General features: G+C 56.0%; 1 protein-coding gene across 1 annotated transcript in view; it reads right to left on the bottom strand.

Annotated features, from left to right (window-relative positions):
* Positions 1-12,027: 12,027 nt before the first annotated feature.
* LOC122127944 (protein inturned-like) overlaps positions 12,028-15,996 on the bottom strand; it is a 39,584-nt gene continuing 35,615 nt past the window's right edge. Inside the window, exon 8 of the mRNA XM_042702260.1 lies at positions 12,028-12,517. Within this exon, the coding sequence (XP_042558194.1) occupies positions 12,391-12,517 (127 nt within the window). The 3' untranslated portion in view covers positions 12,028-12,390. The remainder of the gene's footprint in view (positions 12,518-15,996) is intronic.

The following is a 15,996-nucleotide window of genomic DNA, read 5'->3' as shown; positions in this document are numbered from 1 at the left end:
GTGGGAATCAGTGGTCACTGAATCTCTTGTCATGAGAAGAGCAACGTGGTCTGCAAACCAAAAGCACCATATGCTGGGAATCAGTGGTCACTGCACCTCTGGTCCTGAGAAGAGGAGCATGGTGAACACACCTAGAGCAACATCTGGTGGGAATCAGTGGTCACTGCACCCCAGGTCCTGAGGAGAGGAGGACAGTACGCATACCAAGAGCACCCTGTGGTGGGAATCAGTACTCACTGTATCTTTGGTCCTGAGAAAAGGTGGACAGTGTGGACACCTAGAGCATCATCTGGTGGGAATCTGTGGTCACTCCATCCTCTGGTCCTCAGGAAAATGGTGCACACACCTAGAGCACTCTTTGGTGGCACTGCATCTCTGGTCTTGAGAAGAGGAGCATGGTGTGCACATGTAGAGCACCATCTGGTGGGAATCAGTGGCCACTGCATCCAGGGTTCTGAGGAGATAAGGACAATATGCACACCTAGAGCACCCTCTGGTGGGAATCATTGGTTACTGCACCCTCTGGTCCTGAGGAGCATGGTGCACCCACCTAGAGCACCCTCTGGTGGGGAACAGTGGTCACTGCATCACTGGTCCTGAGGAGAGGAGGTGGGTGAACACACATAGATTGCCATCTGGTGTGAATCGTTGGGCCTTGCATCCCAGGTTCTGTGGTGACTGTACACACACCTAGAGCACCATCTACTGCCGATCTGTGGTCATGTCACCTCTGTACTGAGAAGAGGAGGATGGTGTGTATACCTAGAGCACCATTGGGTGGGAATCAGTGGTCACGCCATCGTGGTCCTGAGGAGACGTGGATGGTGTGCACAGGTAGAGTACCATCTGGTGGGAATCAGTGGTCACTGCATCCCGGTCCTGGGGAGAGGAGAATGGTGTGCACAGGTAGAGTAAATCTGGTGGGAATCAGTGGTCACTACATTTCTGGTCCTGAGACACATGGTGCACAAACCTAGAGCACCATCTGGTGGGAATCAGTGGTCACTGCATCTCTGGTCCGGAGAAGAGGAGCATGGTGAGCACACATAGAGCACCATCTGGTGGGAATCTGTTTTTCTTTGGGGGGGGGGGGTCGGTCGTGGGCTTTGAACTTGGCCTGGGTGTTGTCCCTCAGCTCTTCAGCTCAAGGCTAGTGCTCTACCACTTGACCTACAGCTCCACTTCTGGTTTTCTGGTGGTTTATTGGAGATAAGAGTTTCACAGAGTTTCCTGCCAGAGCTGGCTTTGAACCTCAATCCTCAGATCTCAGCCTTCTGAGTAGCTAGGATTACAGGTGTGAGCCAACGGTGCATGGCTTTTTTTTTTGTTTTTTTTATTTTTTTTTCTGGTGGGAATCAGTGGTCACTGTGTCTCTGGTCCTGAGAAAAGGTGGACAGTATGGACACCTAGAGCACCATCTGGTGGGAATCTGTGGTCACTGCACCCTCTGGTCCTCAGGAACATGGTGCACACACCTAGAGCACCCTCTGGTGGGAATCAGTGGTCACTGCATTTCTGGTCTTGAGAAGAGGAGCATGGTGCACATATGTAGAACACCATCTGGTGGGAATCAGTGGTCAATGCATCTCTGGTCTTGACTAGAGGAGCATGATGCACACATGTAGAGCACCATCTGGTGGGAATCAGTGGTCACTGCATCCAGGGTCCTGAGGAGGACAGTATGCACACCTAGAGCACCCTCTGGTGGGAATCATTGGTTTCTGCACCCTCTGGTCCTGAGGAGCATAGTGCGCTCACCTAGAGCACTGTCTGGTGGGGATCAGTGGTCCCTGCACCCTCTGGTCCTGAGGAACATGGTGTACCTCCCTAGAGCACCCTTTGGTGGGAATCAGTGGTCACTGAATCCCGGTCCTGAGGAGAGGGGGATGGTTCACACACCTAGAGCACCGTCTGGTGGGAATCAGTGGTCAATGTAACTTTTGCTGAGAAAAGGTAGAAAGTATGGACACTTAGAGCACCATCTGGTCACTGCACCTTTGGTCCTGAGAAGAGAAGCATGGTGAGCATGCTTAGAGCACCCTCTGGTGGGAAACACTGGTCACTGCATCTCTGGTCCAGAGAAGAGGAACATGGTGTGCACACGTAGAGCACCATCTGGTGGGAATCAGTGGTAACAGCATCCCAGTCCTGAGGAGAAGAGGATGGTGTGCACAGGTAGAGTATCATTGGTGGTAATCAGTGGTCACTGCACCCTCGGTTCTGAGGAACACCCTCTGCTGAGAATCAGTAGTCACTGCTCCTGGTCCTGAGGAACATGGTGCACACACGTAGAGCACCCAAAGGTGGGAATCAGTGTTCACTGCTCCCAGTCCTGAGGAGAGAAGAATGGTGCACACACCTAGAGCACCATCTGGTGGGAAACAGTGGTAACTGCATCTCTGGTCCGGAGAAGAGGAACATGTTGCACACACCTAGAGCTGCATCTGGTAGGAATATGTGGTCACTGCATCCTCTGGTCCTTAGAAAAGGTGGACAGTGTGGACACCTAGAGCACCATCTGGTGGGAATCTGGTTACTGCACCACAGATTCTGAGAAGAGAAACATGGTGCGCACACCTAGAGCACCATCTGGTGGAAATCAGTGGTCACTGCACCCCGGGTACTGAGGAGAGGAGGATGGTGTGCTTACATACAGCACTATCTGATGGGAATCAGTGGTCACTTCATATTGGTCCTGAAAAGAGGAGCATGGTGCACACACCTAGAGCACCATCTGATAGGAATCAGTGGTCACTGCACCTCAGGTCCTGAGGAGAGGAGGACAGTACACACACCTAGAGTGACATCTGGTGGGAATCAGGAGTCACTGCACCCCGGGTCCTGAGGAGCATTATACACACACCTAGAATGCCATCTGGTGGAAATCAGTGGTCACTGCACCCTGGGTCCTGAGGAGAAGAGGATGGTGTGCACATGTACAGCACCATCTGGTGAGAATCAGTGGAAACTGCATTCTCTGGTCTTGAGCATAGTGCACACACCTAGAGCACTATCCGGTGGGAATCAGTGGTCATTGCACCCTCTGGTCCTGAGGAGCATGATACAGACACCTAGAGCACCATCTGATGGGAATCAGTGGTCATTGCACCCTGGGTCCTGAGGAGAGGAGGATGGTGTGCACAGCACGTACAGCACCATCTGGTGGGAATCAGTGGTCACTGCCTATCGTACTGAAAAGTGGAGCATGGTACACACACCTAGAGCACCATCTGATGGGACTCAGTGGTCAGTGCACCCCAGGTTCTGAGCGAGGAGGACAGTACCTAGAGTGCCATCTGGTGGGAATTAGGGGTCACTGCACCCTGGGTCCTGAGAAGAGGAACATGGTGCACATATCTAGAGCACCATCTGGTGGGAATCAGTGGTCACTGCACCCTCTGGTCCTGAGAAGATGAGCATAGTGCACATATCTAGAGCACCATCTGGTGGGAATCAGTGGTCACTGCAACCCGGGTCCTGAGCAGAAGAGGATGGTGTGCATACATACAGCACCATCTGGTGGGAATCAGTGGTCACTTCACTCTCTGGTCCTGAGGAGCATGGTGCACACACCTAGGGCACCATCTGATGGGAATCAGTGGTCACTGCACCCCAGGTCCTGAGGAGAAGAGGGCAGTACACACACCTAGCGTGCCATCTGGTGGGAATTAGGGGTTACTGCACTCTCTGGTCCTGAGGACCATGGTGCAAGATCCAGTGGGAATCAGTGGTCACTGTACTCTCTGGTACTGAGGAGTATGGTACACACAACTAGAGCACCATCTGATGGGAATCAGTGGTCACTGCACCCCAGGTCCTGAGGAGAGGAGGACAGAACACACACCTAGAATGACATCTGGTGGGAATCTGGGGTCACTGCACGACAGGTCCTGAAGAGAGGAGGATGGTGTGCACACGTACAGCATCATCTGGTGGGAATCAGTGGTCACTGCATATCTGGTCCTGAGGAGAAGAGGACAGTACACACACCTAGAGCACCATCTGGTGGGAATCAGTGGTCACTGCACCCTCTGGTCCTGAGGAGCATGATACACATGGCTAGTGTGCCATCTGGTGGGACTCAGTGGTCACTGCACCCCAGGTCCTGAGGAGAGGAGGACAGTACACACACCTAGAGTGCCATCTGGTGGGGATCAGGGGACACTGCACCCTCTGGTCCTGAGGAGCATAGTACACACACCTAGAGTGCCAGCTGATGGGAATCAGGGGTCACTGCACCCTAGGTCCTGAGGAGAGCAGCACGGTATGCACGCCTCTGGTAGGAAGCAGTGCTCACTTCACCCTGGGTCCTGAGGAGAGGAGCATTGTGTTCATACGCCTCCTCTGGTGGGAAACAGCGCTCACTGCCCCCTGGGTCCTGAGGATAATGGCACACATGCCTAGAGCACCCTCTTGTGGGAATCCGTGGTCACTGCACCCTGGGTCCTGAGCATGACGGTGCACAAGCCTAGAGCTCCCTCTGGCGGGAATCAGTGCTCACTGCACCCTCTGGTTTTGTGGGAGGAGCAGAGCACAGGAGGGGTGGGGCAAGAACTCGGAAGTGAGTGGCCCAGGGGGGGAGCTTGTGGAAGAGCAGAACAAGGAGGGGCAGGGCAGGAGCACGGAAATGAGCAGTCCGGGACGGGACTTGAGGGGAGCACACCACCAGGGGGGGGGAAGAGAAAAGACGTGAGTGGAGGGGGGGGGGGCAAGGGTTAGGAAGTGAGCAGAGCAGGGGCGGGACTTGTGGAAGACCAGAGAACAGGAGGGGCGGGACAAGAGCAAGGAAGTGATCGGCCCAGGGGCGGGGTTTGCGTGTCAGAGCACGAGAGGGGTGGGGCAAGGTGAGGAAGTGAGTGGTGTAGGGGCGGGGTTTGCGTGGCAGAGCACGAGAGGGGTGGGGCAAGGTGAGGAAGTGAGTGGTGTAGGGGCGGGGCTTGTGTGGCAGAGCACGAGAGGGGTGGGGCAAGGTGAGGAAGTGAGTGGTGTAGGGGCGGGGCTTGTGTTGCAGAGCATGAGCGGGGTGGGGCAAGGTGAGGAAGTGAGTGGTGTAGGGGCGGGGCTTGCGTGGCAGAGCACAAGAGGGGTGGGGCAAGGTGAGGAAGTGAGTGGTGTAGGGGCGGGGCTTGCGTGGCAGAGCACAAGAGGGGTGGGGTTAGGGCGAGGAAGCCAGCGGCGCCGGGGCGGGGTTTGTGGAGCAGAGCACGAGAGGGGTGGGGCAAGGTGAGGAAGTGAGTGGCGCCGGGGCGGGGCTTGTGTGGCAGAGCACGAGCGGGGTGGGGTTAGGGCGAGGAAGTGAGCTTTGCAGGGGCGGGGCTTGTGGAGCAGAGCACGAGATGCAAAGGGTGAGGAAGGCGAGCGGGGCTTAGGTATGGGGTCTGGCTATGCAGAGGGTCCTGCGGAGGGTCTCCTCAGGCCGGCGGGCGGGGCGGAGGGGCCGGCGGAGGGTCTCCTCAGGCCGGCGGGCGGGGCGGAGGGGCCGGCGGAGGGTCTCCTCAGACCCGCGGGGCGGAGGGGCCGGCGCAGGGTCTGGGCGGAGGGGCCGGCGGAGGGTCTCCTCAGACCCGCGGGGCGGAGGGGCCGGCGCAGGGTCTGGGCGGAGGGGCCGGCGGAGGGTCTCCTCAGACCCGCGGGGCGGAGGGGCCGGCGCAGGGTCTCCTCAGGCCGGCGGGCGGGGCGGAGGGGCCGGCGCAGGGTCTCCTCAGGCCGGCGGGTCTGGGCGGAGGGGCCGGCGCAGGGTCTCCTCAGGCCGGCGGGTCTGGGCGGAGGGGCCGGCGCAGGGTCTCCTCAGGCCGGCGGGTCTGGGCGGAGGGGCCGGCGCAGGGTCTCCTCAGGCCGGCGGGTCTGGGCGGAGGGGCCGGCGCAGGGTCTCCTCAGGCCGGCGGAGGGTCTCCTCAGGCCGGCGGGGCGGAGGGTCTCCTCAGGCCGGCGGGTCTGGGCGGAGGGGCCGGCGGAGGGTCTCCTCAGGCCGGCGGGGCTCCGCTGAGGGGCCGGCCGAGAGGCAGAGAGCCTGGGGAGCCGAGGGGCCTGCAGATAGCTGACACCTGTGGGAAGGAGAAAACAAAAGCCTACTCCTTGTAGGTTGCAGCTGCTCCTACTTCTGACAGAGCTCAGGATGCAGCAGTTGCAGGCCCATTAGTAAAACTCCTTTGTTATCTTTCTCTGTGTCTGGAGAAAGCTCTCACTGGCAGGGTTATTAGGAGTAAACCATCACTGCCTCAGGCCTGGCCTGAGATCTGTCTAGTTAGGAGCTGGGTCCGGTAGCAGAAGGTAGGAGCAGACAGTGTGGTTGAGACTGCTTTTTCTTTTTCTTCTCAGCCATACTCCAGATCCTGCTCAGCAGTGGAGGGCCTGCAGGACGCTGATTCTTTGTTCTTCCGAGACTGCCCTTGACCTCAGGTGCTGCAGTGAGAGAATGGGACGAGTTCAGAAGCTTGGAATGGTGAATGCTGTCTGTGTGTTCGGCCTAATGTAGCATGGGCTGGGTGTATTAGGGTACATTTAATGTCTAGGGTACATGTTAGAATATCTTTTAATTTTTATCTTTGGTTAGGGTATACATTAGAGCATTTGGGGTACATGCTAGGGTATATGTAGGAGTAACTGTATGGTTCAAAGTTCACATAAGAGTAACTGCTATGATAAAAGCTGAAATTTATAGTACGTGGTAGGGTTTGTGTTACAGTGAGGGTATATGTTAGGGTTTAGGTATGTGTTATGGTATGTATTAAGGGTACATATTAGGGTATACATTATGAAAGACGTTGATGTTCCGGTGTATGTAAGGGTGCCTCAGCACTCTGGCCCACTGTGGGGACATTCAGCACTCAGGCCCTCCGTGGGGACACTCACTACCCCCCCACATGACCAGCGGCTGTTTCCACTCTTGTCACCTGGGAGGAATCCTGGGCAGCCTGAGGCACAGGGTTGGGTCCCCAGCACATGCCACATGCCAGCCACCTGCCATACCCACCCTCAGCCTTTGCTGCCCTTTGTGCCGACACTGACTCCAGCCTCAGGCCACTGAAGAAGACCTAGGAGCATTAATGAAACCCCAGAAAGACCCTGACCTCGAGGAGACCCTGACCCCAGGTCTAGGAGACGGTCCCCCAGGAGACCATGACCCCCAGAACACTCTGTCCCCTAGGTCTAGGAGGCATCTTTGCCACTGCCTTTGATCTCAGCCCGTGCCTGGACCCTTGTCCTCAAGGTCTGACCACGCCACGGCCACTCGTCCCTGTCCCCAAACGCCCCTGGGCTCAGAGGAGGGGACCCTGCCCCCTTCTACCGTCCCCTGTCCACCTGACCCCCATCTCCTGACCCCTCCTTCTGACCCCCTCCACCTGAGCCCTCCACCTGACCTCCTCCACCTGAGCCCTCCACCTGACCCTCTCCACCTGAGCCCTCCTCCTGACCCCTCCTTCTGACCCCCTCCACCTGAGCCCTCCTCCTGACCCCTCCTTCTGACCCCCTCCACCTGAGCCCTCCTCCTGACCTCCTCCACCTGAGCCCTCCACCTGAGCCCTCCTCCTGACCTCCTCCTCCTGACCCTCTCTACCTGAGCCCTCCTCCTGATCCCCTCCACCTGAGCCCTCCACCTGAGCCCTCCTCCTGACCCCTCCTCCTGAGCCCTCCTCCTGACCCCTCTTCCTGACCCTCTCCACCTGAGCCCTCCTCCACCTGACCCCTCCTCCTGACCTCCTCCACCTGAGCCCTCCTCCTGATCCCCTTCACCTGAGCCCTCCTCCACCTGAGCCCTCCACCTGACCCCTCTTCCTGACCCTCTCCACCTGAGCCCTCCTCCACCTGACCCCTCCTCCTGACCTCCTCCACCTGAGCCCTCCTCCACCTGAGCCCTCCTCCTGACCTCCTCCACCTGAGCCCTCCTCCTGATCCCCTCCACCTGAGCCCTCCTCCTGACCTCCTCCACCTGAGCCCTCCTCCTGATCTCCTCCACCTGAGCCCTCCTCCTGACCCTCTCCACCTGAGCCCTCCTCCACCTGAGCCCTCCTCCACCTGAGCCCTCCTCCTGACCTCCTCCACCTGAGCCCTCCTCCTGATCCCCTCCACCTGAGCCCTCCTCCTGACCTCCTCCACCTGAGCCCTCCTCCTGATCCCCTCCACCTGAGCCCTCCTCCTGACCTCCTCCACCTGAGCCTTCCACCTGATCCCCTCCTCCTGACCCTCTCCACCTGAGCCCTCCTCCACCTGGCCCCTCCTCCTGACCCCAGTACCCCTCCCCTCACCCCTGCACAGACCCGGACTCCTCCCCTCGCACAGGTGTGCTGAGTTCCGGTAAGGGGTCAGATCGCTGGTTCAGGACTTTTTTGTGCTTTTTTTCCCCTCTTTCTTCCTGTAGGGTCTCAAACGCAGGCGGTGCCGCCCAGTGCAGCGTTCCACCCATTGGCCCTGGCGCCTCCGCCTTCCTGCCACTGCCGCTGCACTGCCCGGGCCACTGCGCCCAGGAAATCCTAGCCCCGCCCCTCCCCGCAGGCCCTTCCCCCGCAGCCCCACCCCTCTCAGGGCCTCCTCTCCCTGGCCCCGCCCCGCAGCCCACCCCGCTGGTCCCGTCCACGGGCGCTTGCCTTAACCCCTTCTCCTCCCCCTCTGCCACTCCTCTTCCGAGATTGGCCCTGGGCCCCGCGGCTATGGACTCCCATGACCATCACCAACGCATCCTGCAGCGCTGGCCCGCCACAGTTGGTCGGGGCGGGGCCTCTGCGGGAACCAGGGCATGGACTGCAGAGTGGGGCGGGGTCTTCCAGCTGTGCAGGGCCAGGGCGGGGCTTGCGGGGCTCTGCCGGACCAGGGCGGGACCTGTGGGGGGTGGGGCGGAGCCAGCGGCGCTTAGCAGGAGCAGGGCGGGACCGGGATCAGGGCGGGGCCTGTGGGGAGTGGGGCGGAGCTAGCAGTGCTCTGTAGGAGGGGGGGGGGCTTGTGGGGCTCTGCCGGACCAGGGCGGAGCCTGTGGGAGCAGGGCGGGGCCTGCGGCGCTTTGCAGGAGCAGGGCAGGGCCGGGGAGATACTGCAGGGCTACTGCAGGGTTCCCAACATGCAGACACCGGCCGGACCCCATGCTGGTGACCCCGACCCTCCCCCCCGGAGCCCCAGGCTGTGCTGACACAGAGGCTGGTCTCTGCCAGCCACAGAAGGGACAGGCGCCCAGGCCTCTGTGCTGAAGCCTGTGGGCGATTCCCTGCTTCCAGGCCCATAGAGCCGTGCAGCACTCCCCGAGGCCGCCACTGAGCTTCGTGGCCAGTGCCCACTGCCAGCCCAGCCTGGAAGGGAGCCGCCCGAGGTGAGCCCAGCCCTGGGCGGGCTTGTGCGGGAGGGGCGGGGCTAGAGAGAGGAAGTGAGTGGTCCATGGGCGGGGCTTCGGGGACAGCGCATGGGAAGGGCGGAACTAGATTGGGAGTGAGCAGGTATGGGCGGGCTTGTGGGGCAGAGCATGTGAGGGGCAGGGCAGGAGAGAGGAAGTGAGCGGGGCGGGGGCGGGCCGGAGGGCTGGACTGGTTTGGGCCGGTTCTGTGTGAGACGGCAGTCCCGCGGGCGGCTCGGGAAGCTCTTTCCTCTGAGAGCGCGCGGTGGCATTCGGGCCTGCCGAGCTGAGCGGGCGCACTGTGGTCTTGTGGCGGGCTGGGCTTCCAACCCGGTCCTGTCAGGCGCCGGCGGCTTTTCTCCTGAGGAAGCGCCTGGAGGAACTCGGGTTCTGCACGGTCAGCTTGTCTGTCGAGAAGGCCGGACGCGTGGCCTAAGCGGACCGTGAGGCGACTGCGAGGGCGAGCGGAGCTGAGCGGAGGACGGGCGGAGCTGAGCTGAGGACGAGCAGCCTCTGGCCAGGTGCGGACGGGGCGCGGACGGGGCCTGGGGTGGTGCTGGTGGGGGACAGGGTGGAGCAGTGCGGCCTGCCTCTGCCGGTGTGTCATTTGTGTCCTTCCTGAGGTGACTTCGGTGTGGCTAGGCCCTGAGCCGGCCTCCGGAGCTGTCTAGGCCCAGGCCTGGGTGGGGGTGTCTGTGTAAGTGTGTGAAGTGCGGCCTTTCTCTCCATGTGTGTCATTTGTGTCCTTCTTGAGGTGACTTCGGTGCGGCTAGGCCCTGAGCCAGGCCTCCGGAGCTGTCTAGGCCCAGGCCTGGGTGCGGGTGTCTGTGGAAATACGTGGAGCAGTGCGGTCTGCCTCTGCCGGTGTGTCATTTGAGCACATTCTGAGGTGACTTTGATGAAGCCAGGCCCCATGCCAGGGAGGCCCCACACCAGGCCCCACTCCAGGCACACCCCAGACCAAGCAGGTTCCACACCATGCCCCATACCGGGCAGGCCACACACCAGGCAGGCCTCATACTAGGCAGGCCCCACACCAGGCCTCATACCAGGCAGGCCCCACACCAGGCCCCACAGCATGCCCCATGCCAGGCCCTACACCAGGCCAAACACCAAGCAGGCCCCATACCAGGCCCCACACCAGGCAGGCCCCACACCAGGCCGCACACCTGGCAGGACTCACACCAGGCAGGCCCCACACCCGGCCCCACAACGGGCAGACCTCACACCAGGCAGGCCCCACACCAGGCAGGCCCCACGCCAGGCCCCACACCAGGCAGGCCCCATGCCAGGCCCCACACCAGGCCCACCAGGCAGGTCCCACACCATGCCCCACAGCAGGCAGGCCCCACAGCAGGCAGGCCCCATGCCAGGCCCCACACCAGGCCCACCAGGCAGGTCCCACACCATGCCCCACAGCAGGCAGGCCCCACACCAGGCAGGACCCACACCAGGGAGGTCCCACAGCAGGCATGCTCACACCAGGCCCCATACCAGGCTCTACACCGGGCAGGCCCCATACCAGGCCCCATACCAGGCTCTACATCAGGCAGGCCCCACACCAGGCAGGCCCCACGCTATGCCCTACACCAGGCAGGTCCCACGCCAGGCCCCACACCAGGCAGGCCCCACACCAGGGAGGTCCCACACCAGGCGTGCTCACACCAGGCCCCATACCAGGCTCTACACTAGGCAGGTCCCACACCAGGCAGGCCCCACACCAGGCAGGCCCCACACCAGGCCCTACACCATGCGGGCCCCACACCAGGCCCTACACCATGCGGGCCCCACACCAGGTCCCATACCAGGCCCCACGCCAGGTCTCACGCTAGGCCCCACTTCAGGCCGCACACCAGCACCCACACCAGGCAGGCCCCACACCAGGCCCTACACCATGCGGGCCCCACACTAGGCAGGTCCCACACCAGGCAGGCCCCACACCAGGCCCTACACCATGCGGGCCCCACACCAGGTCCCATACCAGGCCCCACGCCAGGTCTCACGCTAGGCCCCACTTCAGGCCCCACACCAGCCCCCACACCAGGCAGGCCCCACCCCAGGCCTCTGTAGCTGGCTGCACATCCGCCCTGACCGCTCAGGGTCTGGGCTGCTGTAAGTACACATATCCGAGTCCAGGGCTTCCCTGGGTCCAGGCCTCCCTCAGTCCCATTCCTTCTTGAATCTGGGCCTTCCCCGAGTCCATCCCTTCCCAGGGTCCTGTTCTTCCCCCAGGCCTTCCCTGGGTCCAGGCCTTCCTTGGGTCTCATCCTTCCCTAGGTCTCGTCCTTCCCTGGGTCTGGGCCTTCCCTGAGCTCCTGGTTTGGGCTTTCTCCACATCCGGGCCTTTCCCTTGTTGGCAACAGCTGCAGTTTCGGCCAGCTATGACTAGGCCTACTCTAAAGGATGTCCAATTCCTATTCTGGTTCATCTAGAAGTGGAGCTGTGGTTCAAGTGATACAGCACTGGCACTGAACAAAAACAACTCAGGGAGAGCACCCAGGCCCTGAGTTCAAGCCCCAGCACCAGCACAGAGATTTTTTTTTATTTTCATAACATAGATATTTAATACATTTTTTTGGCCTGTCCTGGGGCTTGAACTCAGGGCCTGGGCAATGTCCCTGAGTTCTTTCACTCAGGGCTAGCACTCTACCACTTGAGCCACAGCACCACTTCCAGATTTTTCTGTGTATGTGGTATTTAGGATTTGAACCCAGGGCTTCATGCATGCTAGGCAAGCACTTTGCCACTAAGCCATGTTCCTAGCCCTCTTTTACACATTATTAGGTACACAAAGGTGTTTCAATTTCCTGTAGCTGAATTCCAGTGTTCCAGGGCCTCCCACAAGCTAGGCAAGTGCCTCAGCTCTTGGCCCTGGTTCTTTCTCTCTAGTCTTTGTTTTCCATGATTTTCAGACTTTGATGCATGTTGTCTTCCTCTGACTATAGGCATTTTGAGAAGAAAACACACAAGAGTGTCAGGATAAAATGGGGAGAACCTGGAAGCTTGGAATCACGAATATAGGTTCATGGTGTATAGACCAACGTGGGATGGTCTGGACGGATCGGATCCCATCAGAACTTGCTCTTGCCGCTGGCGTTTCTCAGAGTCTGCATCAAATTTTCATCTATACTTTCATGTCTACACTTGGGCCTGGAGAACGAGGTGAAGCCTCTCCCATCCTGCTTGGTAAGTTGATACCTGTCAGAACAAATTGACCACATTAGGCTCATCCCAGGCCTGTATCCATGGCACCAAGTCTTCACTGAGCTTTCAGCTATGTCCTGCATAAGGTATGGTGGTTAGGGGGTGAGAGGATGTGTGACACATGTTTGTTTTCATTACATACACCTTACAGACATTTTGTCAGGCATTCCAAGGTATTTCAGTTTGCTTTGTTGAATTCTGGTGATACTGTGTTCAGGGCTCTTCACAGGCTAGGGCAACACCTCAACACTAAGCTCTCCATTTCATGCCTTAGAAGCCAATCAGTTTCTGTAGACTGGAGTCATGTCCACATTCTGATAAGGATTTTTTGAGGGTAGCAGAAGGCATAACCTAGCCTTTTTCTTTTCCTTGTCAGACATACCAGGTCCCACTTGTCTGTGACAGGGCTCCTGGATGCCTAGCCTTTGTTGCTGGTTGCCTGCCTCTGCCTGTAGGCACTTTGAGGAGAAAATGTACTGAGTGTCAGGAGAAACTGGGGAGAGTTCGCACACTTGGAATTATGCATGTAGAATCTTGCTCTACAACTCAATGTATGCTTTGGCAGACTGAGACCCAACTTAGGTCTGCATCCCCATCTCTACCATGCTTTCATCTGTGCTTATGTTACCTGGAGAAGGGGTGAAGGCATTTGTGAGGAAGGGAGGCCTACTCCTTCCTGCTTGGTAAGTTGTTACTTGTCAGAACAACTTTGATGACTCTAGGCCCCAACCCTGCCCACTGTCCTGAGCTGTGAGCTAACTCAAATCCATTCACAAAGTGTGTACCTAACACATTCAGGAGCTTTGACCAACTTCCCAAAGCTATGAGAGGCATAAGGTTATGAAAGAATTGTTGAGGAATTGGTTATAGGTATAGGGTTGTTGCTAAGTGCAGGGTTAAGTTTGGGTGTTTTAGGCTACTCAGGGTGGAAGTTAGAATTAAATTTTTTGTTATGGATCACAAATAGGTTAGATCAGGTGCTGGGTTTTCCATTAGCCAAACAGAGCAGGTTTGTATGAAGAGCTAAGTTAGTGTTAGGGTCAATGTTACCATATGATAATGGATTAGTTAGAGAATGGGTTAGGGATCTGGTTAAGTTAGGAGTTATGGAAGGGATTAGCATTTGGATTATGGAATGGGTCAGGCTAAGGTTAGGTTTATAGAGTACATGTTTGGGTACTTATACATTTGGGGTATATGTAAGGTTACCTGTGTTGTGCACACTTTAGGGTACATGTAATACTTGAAGTACATGTTAGAGTACTTGTAGGATACATGTAAGTGTTTAGAGCTTGTATTAGAGTACATGTTTGGATGTGTGTTAGGGTTACAGTTTTTTAGAGTATGTGTCAGGGTGCTTGTTAGAGTACATGTTAGGGTATATGTTAAGGTCGGGGTTAGAGTATGCTAGGGTACATTCAGGGTACATAGAGTATGTGTTAGGCTATTTTTAACCATATGTTAGTGTCTAGAGTATGTGTAATGTATTAGAGTGCTATTGTGAAATCTGTTAGGGTTAAAATACATGTTAAAGTTAGGTTCAGAGTTAGTTTGGGAACATGCAAGGAAGAACTTTGTGGGATGGGTTAGGATGATGGATATGTTATGGAGCGGTCTTCAGAGTGGGTATGGAACAAGTGAGGATTAGGTAATTTGTTAGTAAAGGGTTAATGTAGGTTTGGGGAGTTGTAGAAAGTGTTAGTCAAACAGTTATGGATTTGGGTTAGCAGCTGGTTTAGGGTGAGGCCATAAGATTGCTGAATGGCTTAGGGTATGTCTTAGGGTATAAGTATGAGTGTGGGCTAAGGCACATGTTAAGATGTGAGTATGGGTTCAGAGTTAGGGTGTATGGTGGGGGTACATGTTAGGGAACATGTTAAGATAGTGTTTGGGTTTAAGGTACATTAGGGTACATGTTAGGGCATGCATTTGGGGTAGGTTTGGGGTACATGTTAGGGTGAACATAAACCTTTATGGTTTAATACATGTTAGATTACTTGATTCTGTACATACTAGTGGTTAGGGTATACATTAGGGCACATGGTACAGTTATGGTAAGTGGGATTGTTAGGGTTAAGCTATGTGTTAGGATTAGATATGTGTAAGGGTACATGTTAGGGTACATGTAAGTATATGTTAGGGTGCATGTAAGGATCACTTGGAGTACGTGTTAGGGTACTTGTTAGGTACATGTTAGGTATGTATAAGGGTACATGTTAGGATGCATGTTGGGTACATGTTAGGGTGCATGTAAGTATCACTTGGAGTACGTGTTAGGGTACTTGTTAGGATACATGTTAATGTTTACCATACATTTTAGGGTTGAGGCACAGTTTAAGGTACATAAGGTGTTAGGATACATGTTTGTGTGTGGATTTAGGTTAGGGTTTATGTTAGGGTGTGAGTATGGGCCAGAGTTAGGGTGTATGATGGGGTATATGTTAGGGAACATTTTAGGGTACATGTTAGGGTTAAGGTACATGTTAGGACTAGAGCCAGCACTAGGTCGTGTGTCAGGTTATACATTTGTGCTACATGAAGGTTACAGTGGTTAGGGTATTTATTAGGATATGTGTTAGAGTATGTGTTTGGGTTAGGACATGGGTTAGAACATATGTTAGGGTATTGGTTAAGGTTATGGTTTTGGTTATTTTTTGGGCACGTGTTAGGGTATGTGTTGGGTTACATTTTGAGTACATGTTAGGGTGCTCGTAAGGGAACTTAGGCTTAAGAGCACAGGTTAGGGAACTATGCAGGCTATGATGTTTCAGGATACATGTCAATATTGTGTTAGGTTTACGATGTGTGTTAGGGTATTGCTTAGGGTTAGTGTTAGGGTACATTTGGGGTACATGTTAAGGTGCTTGTAAGAGTACCTGATGTGTTAGGGTACTTGTTACTGTGTGTGTTAGTGGTTGGGGCACATGTTAATATACATGTTAGGATTAGAGTATGTGTAAGGGTATTAAGGTTTGGGTTAGTTTTTGTGTGAAGGTGTGAGGGTGTATGTAAGGGTAACTGGGTTAGAGTACATGTTAGGGTCCTTGTTACCATATTTATTAGTAGAGTATGGATTATATTTTGTTAGGGTACATTCAGGGTACACTTGTGGTTTATAGAGTACATGTTTCAGTACTTGTTACCATATGGGTTAGGGTGCAGAGCATGTTTAGTGCATTACAGTGCTATTGGGAAATCTGTTAGGTTTAATACACATGGTAATGACACACATTAGGCTATGTGTTTGGGTCCATGTTAGGGTATGTTTTAGAATTAGGGTACTTGATAGGGGATTTGTTAGGGTTACGGTACATGTTAGGGCACTTGTTAGAGTGTGTCTTACGGCAGATACTATGGTATGTGTTAGGGGACCTTATAGGGTTAGGGCACATGTTAGGCTGTGTTATGGACCATTGGGGATACATGTTAGGGTGCATAAAAAGATACTTGTGTGGTTTACAGTACTTATTAGG

This window comes from Dipodomys spectabilis, unplaced genomic scaffold, assembly GCF_019054845.1.
Source record: "Dipodomys spectabilis isolate Male_0828 unplaced genomic scaffold, ASM1905484v1 ptg000318l, whole genome shotgun sequence".
NCBI classification, from domain to species: Eukaryota; Metazoa; Chordata; class Mammalia; order Rodentia; family Heteromyidae; genus Dipodomys; species Dipodomys spectabilis.
Note: the sequence above shows the minus strand (reverse complement) of the source record. Positions and strands in the feature narration are given on the sequence as shown.